The following is a 9366-nucleotide window of genomic DNA, read 5'->3' on the forward strand; positions in this document are numbered from 1 at the left end:
GGGAATGTTAAAGCAGCACTAGGTAACTTTTCAACCGTCATAATATATTTTCAAGACTCTTGTGATGATACATCGACTTACAATAGGTTGAATGACACGTCTGCCATAGCCTGATGGGGTCTGTATCGTTTTTAATCGTACTTTTAAAAGAACAAAAAGAACTACTAAATTCGACAGCTTTACGGCATATACGTCACTTCCACCAACACACACACTTCCTTACATTCGGACGTGCGAGCCCAACTTTGTTCGTCGGATAATATAGTCATGTCCGAAGCAGCGCAGACAAATAAGAAAGAAAAGGTTTTGTTGGAGGAAAGCAATTAATTTGATCAATGATTAAAGGCAGGACGAGTATCAGCATGTGACCAGCGTTTGCTCGTCGGCGTGAGCTGAAGGAGGCGTGCCCGACCGATGCTGTCCTGCTTGTTACGGTGATTACCGACCACTCAAACATTGAACTGAAGGATCATATAGATTCTGGAAAACGCTAACCAATAGACTACTATAATGACGCTGGCTTGTAAACGTGAGCATCGCGATTATTTGGCGTTTGAAAAAAATAAATCCCATGAAATTATATTCATATGACATGCTGAAACATATGCCACTGACTGTACCTGATGAAGACATTTCACACGCGCCGCCAGAAGAACACCTGCATGTGAACTCCTCCTGCAGTGTTCAGGGGAACTGTTAGTGCTGCACCGACCCGCGGGACGCTTTTATGAAGTTATTTGGCCCGCGCCGCACCACTGGATATATTTTTACAACCCGCCGCGCACCCGCGACCATTAAATAGACATACGGGGTCCGCGGGTTATGAGACGACCCGCGCATCACTAGTTCAGGACTATCAGGGTTGTCATGTCAGCAAATGCACGCGCGATGGCATCCCCTGTTGTAGGAGGACAGATCTTACGACAGTAGTTGAGGACATTATTTTTTCCAACTGTAGGGGGACCCCGAGAGCAAAAGTTGCCCAGTGCTGCTTTAAAGGGAACATTCAATTTTATCATTCTTAAAACTAATTTGGCATGTTACATTCAAATATTCTCTGGACGTTCAAAAACAAGCTGCAACATTTTAAAAATATTAGATGAAAGTCAATGTTTCTTTAAAAAAACCTTCTTGAACGATGCATAAATGTTTTGCGCTACGAGAACATTATTATAGACCAGATAACTCTGAATGAATAGTCTCTGGAAAAACGTTTGCTCATAACTTTGAGAGAACCTTGCCAGAACGTCTCCCGTTAGCTGGGAAAACACACACATTGTCTGGCTCTTTTCTTCAGTAAGAGTCTGTTTTTCATTAACTCTGACCTCTCTGACAGGCGGGAGTGTCGTGTTGTTGACCCCTGCGGGAGTCGGAGGAATTCTGGGGTTTTAGGACTCGCCGTGGGAGAGAGAGAGAGTAAAGCTGGTTCAGTTGAGCGAGTTTGTAAAGTGTTTCTGTGGCGACTGGGAGGCAGTTTCGCACTGAAGGTTTGTGTACTTTGGCAGGATGCCACGCTCTAATCTCTAAGAGCGTCATTTCATCTGATCAAAGTTTCTCTTTTCATTTTGTCTCCCTCTGTTTCTCCCAGGAAACACTTCTCCCTGTCGAAATATAGCGATAACGGCTATCTCTGAGCTTTTAAGTTGGTGTCTATTTCTGTCACTTAAGGCTGAGAGGCTCTGCCCACACTGAGATCTCATTGGTTGAGAATCCTGCTTCACCTAACTGTGTGTTATTGATTATTGATTGTATGATTTTAGCAAATGGCTGCAATATGACAAAGAGTGGGTACTTTCTGTACCCACTGTATTTCTCAATATATTTAAGTCTTATATTAAACATTTAATATAAGATTAAATCATTTTTTTTTTATGTTTATATCCAAAAAATAATAATAATAATTACATTAAAATTATTGCAATATTCACAACAGTGATTAATTATAATGGCCTGCAAACATCCTGCTTGACACGTGACACTTGTCGGGTGAAACATGGTGTAAAGGGCACATGAGGTCCTAGGCTGCGTTTCTCAAAAGTGCCTGTAGAGGCCATGCTTTCGGAAAGAGCCGGGCCGGCGAGTGCGAGCCTTACCCTCTGCTGGAGGATCCAGGCCATGGCCTCGCTGAAGAAACGGCTCGGCTCCTCACGGCTCACGCTGCGGCGGACCGTCCTGCCGGCCCGCTGCTGCTGCTGCTGCTGCGGAGGAGGGTTCAGAGCAACACTGAGATCTCTGATCTGCTCCGAGAATATATTCACACTGATCAGAGAGAGATAGATAGAGAGAGATAGAGAGAGATTGAGAGAGAGAGAGAGAGAGAGAGAGAGAGAGAGAGGGATACTTTTAAACCTCTTTTAATTACAAACATTATAAAACAATTACATTACACCCCCCCTACACACGAAACACAAAAAAATATACCTACATATACATAAAATACGCTATATAAGCACGAGAAAAAACAGTCAGTATTATTTATTAATTCATAAAATGTATACTCCAAAATGAACCTACTTTTTACCAAAGCTTTGAACAAATGTAAGGGATCAATTCCTCCACTGAGAAGCATTTTATTCTTCCTTGTCAGCCAAATTGCCATTTTAGCCTTGCCAAACAAGAAATTTACTAACACTATTTCCTTCCTGTTTGAGGCACTATATTTAGGTCCAAACACAAAAAGACCCAGCCTGACAAGCCAGACCCACATCAAGATGTTTGGTCTGGGAACTCACCATTGACGGCTCAATCCGAGGGGCGGATAAACGGCTGTCTGTCAAACTCCCTCTGCACGCGATAGGATAGCGCTACACCAACCAGAGCAACGAAGGTGAAACAGAGCTCGTTGATAGATTAAACATTCGCCGTATCCGGTCGGCTAAACTCTGAACACATCTTCCTTTCTTAAGAATGACTTCAGTGCCGCTCTTTGTTCTTTTCTCAGAGAAAAGCTTAACTCCAAGTCTTCCAGAGTCGCGGTCAAAGCTGATTCGAAAGACCAGTTTCGAAAGTTCGCCAGTTTCTGTGTTTACTAGAAGCACACAAACACAACTCGGCCGTCGTCATTATGGCCCCGCCCACCAACTCTATACACGATGTGATTGGCCCGGCAAGAGTTAGGGGAACACAGCTCAGAAGGGTATTGAGAGTTGCAGACGACACTCGCGGGCAGATTAGATTTGCTGCCGCTAGGGTGCGTCTAGATTTCTAGGCTAAAAAAGACCATTTGTAAAGGGAAAACCAAATCTATTACCAAGAATGTGATTTAGTCTTAAACAACCAATAAAAAATTTGAGACACTGTTTCTGAAACCCCACAAAAAGGACACTCTTCCCCTTGCAAAGGATTCAAACGTGCCCTATATCTATTTGTTGTAATTATCGAATGTGAGATTCGCCATCGTAGATCTTCATTCCTTTTTTCAAATGGTTTCTTATATAAGGACCTCCAACTACCCTTTTTTCATGACTGTGTGTGAAGATGAACGGAGGTCTGACGGCTGTCTAACCACAGGAGGAATTAATCACACAATTTACATTTTTGGGTGAACTAAACCTTTAATGCACCATGAACTCAGATCGTTAAAATAGGGCCGTATATGTTTAAATGGGTGTGGCCTAGTAGATAGCATCATTTCCTATCCTCATTAAACCTTATATTCTGGCAATAAGGAGTGATGCAAAACGCTGCAACATGATAGATGAGGGTGTAAGGTTAATGTGAAGTTGCTACACATCACGTAAAGCGAGCTCGTCTCACCTCCGCACCACGTTCTCCGACGGCAGGTTCTGCTGGTTGAGCTCCATGGCAAAAGCTCTGAGCTGGTCATTGATTTCAGCAGCGGATGACAGGCAGCTTTGAGCTTCCATGAAAGCGTTGGCATCTCCGCCCTGCAGCACAAACACACACACGCGCACACACACACACACACGCCGAGAACAATAGAAACCAGTCGTTAGAAAAGCCCAGGATCAACAAATCCAAACATTCACCCTGCCGAGTGTGTGACTTTAGGTTTATGTGGCATTTTGAACCACAGAACAAACAAAAACTAAATCAGTTTTGTGATCATCTCAGGTTTGTTTGATCAACATTATCGACTAGTCCGCTTTTCAGCTTATTCAGGCCACTAAGGGCCGTCTGAAATCAGTGATACTGCAAACATGTGGCATTAAAGAGCATTATAGTCTCTACTAGAATTGGTTTTGCATGCATTATTTCCTCATATTCTCCATTGTTGCAGCTCCTCTCTTCCCAGTCTGTCAGTAACACTCTGTTTAGTTCCTGTCTCTATGAAGCCCCGCCTTCTGAAAAGCTTGGCTCTAATTGGTCGGCTGGTGCAGTGTGTTGGGATTGGTCAAGAGCTGCCAGTGTGTTTGGGAAATGTCCCGCCCCTTACCATAACCACCAGCTTCAAAACACTACTAACTCATCCATGCCCCGCCCCTTTATTCTGCGTATAAATTATTTAAATGAGAAATATTGTGACGTGTTTGTTCCCGGAAGAAAACTCAAAACTACAATGAATTTCAGAAACACTGACACTGACACAGAGAAGAAGAACCGCAACATTACACACTACAGAAAGATGAACAACAGACAAAAAAACATGAATAGGTCCTCTTTGAAATGAACCCATATTCAAATAACACATTCAAATATGCATATGAATATACGTGCTAACCTGTGACAAACGGAGTCAAAAGACTGGATTATTGTGTGCAAAACGCATCAGATGGTGTGTGAGTTGATTCATCCTCATGTCGTTTCAAACACACATGAATTTCTTCCGTGTAATGCAATAGAAGATATTCTGAAGAACGGTCACGCTGCTCTTTTACATAAAATCACCGCATTAGCTTATTTTCGTTTTTTCCAGCTCAAATATCTAAACATTCCTAAATCAAGATACATTTACATGAGGAGCAAAAGGACTTCAGATATTTCAAAAAATATCAAAATTAAGTGAGTTTATGCGTAAAACTGTCCACATGGTAAGACTTCAAAGGGGAAATATGTTTCTTTTTCTTGCAACATTTTCTTCCCTTGTTTTTAGCACAAACCCGAGTCATTTTTAATATCTGAAGTCACTTTGCTTCTCCAGTAAATGCATCTTGATTTTATAAAGTTTAGGTATTTGAGCTGGAAAACAAGACAGAAACAAAATAGAAAAAAGAAATCCTAAATGCTAATGCAGTGATTGTGTGTGAAAGAGCAGCGTGACCATTCTTCAAAATATCTTCTATTTATGATGCTTTTGTGGTACTTTTTGAACAACATGAGGATGAGTAAATTAGGATAATTTTCATTTTTGTCAATTCATCTTATATATAAATTAGCAAAGTAAAGAACTAAAAATAAACTATGATTTTACCACACACACTAATCGCGTGTTTCACTTTAATTTTATCCAGAATGACTAGAGATGAGGAACACAAGCGTTTTATTATCTGAGAAATGTTAATGTGTGTGTGTGTGTGTGTGTGTGTGTGTGTGTGTGTGTGTGTGTGTGTGTGTGTGTGTGTGTGTGTGTGAACGCAACAAACAGACTCATGACCTTTACAGCACATTAATCATCCTGTGACCTCTTGACATGAGCCGAAATCCACAGTGGAAGTGTGTGTGTGCGTGCGTGCGTGTTGGTGTGTGTGTGTGTACTGTAGGCTACTCACAGACTTAAATATTAATGCTGCCCTGTCCAGGTATTGCTGACACTCGTTCTGTAGAAACGAGATCTGCTGCTGCACAGACTGTACGGTAGAGCTGGAGGAACAAAAATCAGCTTTACAACACACCAGTAAATGACATCTAACATGCATTGATTTGACCAGTACTGAGTGTAAACGCAACTATCAGTATCTTCAAGCACTCTATAAACAGGCCTGCGATATTTCTGGAGTAAACTCGCCTGATCGACTGGTTTATGAACAGCTTGTTCTTCTCTAATTTATGGCGATGCATTCCTGCGAAATCTCTCAGTTTAACCTCAGAGACGCCCGACCAGCCGAGGCAGGTCAAAAACCCCTGCATTAATAATCCATCTCTCCAATACTGGAAACACGGCGGGGTCGCTTACAGTGCTTTCTGACTAAAATTTGTCAATTTCTGTTTATATGTTATTATACTGGTTATATGTTTGCAGCTGAAATTGAATAGTTATAGGTCACTCACTCATTTAATCAATAATCTAGATAAAGAGCTCAGCTTCTTTTTGAAAAATATACTTTTAAAACTTTTATACTGTTAAAGCAACACAATTAAATTTAAATAAAATTGCATAAAATTGAAAAGTAAAACAGCAGCTATATATATATATATATATATATATATATATATATCATCATTTATTATTAAAATATAAATGTATCTAATGCCCTTTTAAATATATATAATTATATTATATTTATATTATAAATATGACATTAAAATATGTATAAATAATTAATGTTTAAATAGCCTAATAATGTATTATATATATATATATATATATATATATATATATATATATATAGCATTTTAAACCATATTGTTAATTATAATTTATTATGTAGGTCATTATGATTTTTTGTCATAAAAAAATACAGTTTGTATAAACATTTTTTTATTTATATTTTATCTACTATATATAATTTTATCCGGAGCATTATTTTACAGTAAGCATTCCGGGTTCTTTTTAAAAAGAACTGAATGTCTCGGTCCAAAACTTTCCCCAAACTAAAGCTGAGCGAGTAAACAAACAGAAACGAGCGAGCCGAGCCGAGATGAGCGACTGATTTGAATGGAGAATATGCATATGAATGCGCGAGAGTCGTTATTCATGTTTATGAGCAGGAGCTGCCAAATGACTCCTGAACTTCTGCAGAGCGCCTGGAAACGCCAGGAATACAAGCCTTTCCCACAGGATCCTGAAATTACGGAGTATGGAGATTTACAGGAAGCTTTGCACGACAAGTGTGAGTCTGAAAACGACCTGTAGACTCATGCAGGAACCAAAACAAAGAGCTACAGAGAGTCAGACGGGATTGAGTTACCCAACAGCCCAATAACACCCCAGAAACCGCTCAGAAACAGCCCACCTGCCAGAGGCCTATTCACCATCACAGCCACGATATCATCCGCTTCACGGCCATAATATCATAAACACACAGCTTTACAAGCACACGACCGCCTCTGATCTGCATATTATTAACCTTTGAACCTCTGCTGAATTATTAGTTTCACTTCTGAGCACTATTTTTTCACTGTTTTCTGTTAAACACTTTTCTTTTGCATTATTATTATTTTAGACAATGCCTGAGCACTGAATACCATTTCGCATTGCATTTGTTGTATTTTATGCTTCTTTTTTGTATTAAACTTTAAATGACAATAAAGAGTCCACCTGCCAGAGGCCTATTCACCATCACAGACACGATCATCCGCTTTATACACACACAGCCATAATATCATAAACATACAGCTTTATATGCACATGACCGTCTTTGACATTTTGATGTTTATAGCCTGAATTATAGTTTTACGTCTGAACACTATAGGTTCACTCTTTTCTGTTAAACTCTTCTCTTTTGCATTATCTTTTTTTTTTAGATAAAGCACTGAATACCCACATTTTGCATTGCATTTACTTTTGTTGTATTATGCATTATGCAACCCTGTTTATTTAAAATAAATTGTATAAACTGAAACTTTGGGAATCATAAACAAATGAAGTAGCCTACTTTCCGCCAGTTCTCATTTGCATATAGCGCAGACTTTTAATCTAATTGTAATTATCATGTAGCCTACACTGTAAAAATAAAAAGCCACAGCCTGATTTTTGTTTTGTTTTAAGTACACTCATCTTGGATGTTTAAGTTTTTTTCAACTTAGATTATTTTAAACTGACTTCAAAAAAATTCTCTTGCATAACTTTCTTAACTTATTTTGATGAGTTAAAACAATTTAATTTAAAAACATTTAACTTATATAATGTTTTACAGTGTATAGGTGAAATAATGCACGAGCTAATGAAAAGCGCACGCAACAGGTGTTAACTCACACTTGTCCTCCAGTCATGGAGCCTCTGGAGAAGCTCTGGTTGTATCCCTCCACGTACTCCTGTGTGAAGCCATTATTCCCCCGCTGCACCACCACCTCACTGCGGGCGTACGGATACGCGGCCCCGGTCGTCAGCTCACTGCGCGACCCGGTGCGGCGGCCCGTCATGTTGAGCCCGCGCTGCGAGCCGTACATGCTCATGACTTCGGCCGAGGTGCGCTCTTAAAATGGCGGAGTTTTCAAAGTGAACCTGAGATCAGATGCGCAGCTCCAGATGAGCCCAGCCGTGGAGATCCGCGAGCGCCACTGAGCCCGACTCCACAAGGAAGAGCCGAGGTCACACCCATCTGAACACACCCTCTCTCTCTCTCTCTCTCTCTCTCTCTCTCTCTCTCTCTCTCTCTCTCTCTCTCTCTCTCTCTGTTGAGGGAAGTTCGCAATTACACTTACACTATTGCTATTTTAAACAACATACTTGTTGCTAATTATCACGCATGCAGATTTATGATGACAATTTATGAGGTTTCTTTTGTAACTTTGTAAAAAAAAAAAAAAAACTTGTTTAAATGAGATTTGTAATTTCTATTTTAACACTTTGTCATGACTATGTGATTGTATGAGTTTCAGAATGGATATATGTGTGTATCTACCTGGACTTATGACGAAATAGATATTTATGAAGAATATCTTTATAGTGTAAATATAAATAAAGGTGTGTTTAAAAGTCTCTCTCTCTCTCTCTCTCTCTCTCTCTCTCTCTCTCTCTCTCCGCAATGTTGAGGGAAGTTCGCAATTACACTCAGCACTTTTAAACAACATACTTGTTGCTAATTCTCACGCATGCAGATTTATGACCTCCGATGAGTTAAGAAAGTATATACGGCATACTTCAAAAATGCTTTTGCATTTTAATGCATTAATGCTTTGAATGCATTTAAATTAATTAAATGCATTTAATGCCTTTGCATGCATTTACATGCATTAAAGGGATAGTTCACCCAAAAATGAGAATGTGATGTTTATCTCGGACGCCCTGGAGGTAATCAGATAAACATCACACTCTCATTTTGGGGTGAACTATCACTTTAAAAGCATTTTTCCCCACCACCTTAACCCTTTAATCTAGCCTAATTTCTCATTGAAATGTTACTGTGCACACATAAAACCTGCTAATGAAAGACTTTTAATGTTTTTCAACACTTCCCCTTTATGTATTTACATATAATGCTGATGGAATGAATAGTTTAATCTTTAATCTTGATGTGGAGAAGTCCAAGCTGCCCTGAGATCCTTCTGAAGTGTTTGTGTCTGGGTTTACTGGTAAGACCAGTC

At 39.7% G+C, this 9366-nt stretch overlaps 1 protein-coding gene across 2 annotated transcripts in view; it reads right to left on the bottom strand.

Annotated features, from left to right (window-relative positions):
• The window catches only part of dspb (desmoplakin b), a 43220-nt gene extending 34823 nt beyond the window's left edge, over positions 1–8397 (bottom strand). The window contains exons 1-4 of one of the 2 annotated variants that reach the window (XM_067418292.1): positions 8036–8397; positions 5670–5760; positions 3757–3887; positions 2094–2259 (exon numbers count right to left, since the gene is read on the bottom strand). In XM_067418292.1, the coding sequence (XP_067274393.1) occupies positions 2094–2259; positions 3757–3887; positions 5670–5760; positions 8036–8235 (588 nt within the window). In that variant the 5' untranslated portion in view covers positions 8236–8397. The remainder of the gene's footprint in view (positions 1–2093; positions 2260–3756; positions 3888–5669; positions 5761–8035) is intronic. The other variant, XM_067418293.1, reaches the window with a different exon arrangement.
• Positions 8398–9366: the final 969 nt, after the last annotated feature.

Source organism: Pseudorasbora parva, chromosome 15 (assembly GCF_024679245.1).
Source record: "Pseudorasbora parva isolate DD20220531a chromosome 15, ASM2467924v1, whole genome shotgun sequence".
In the NCBI taxonomy this organism is placed as follows: Eukaryota; Metazoa; Chordata; class Actinopteri; order Cypriniformes; family Gobionidae; genus Pseudorasbora; species Pseudorasbora parva.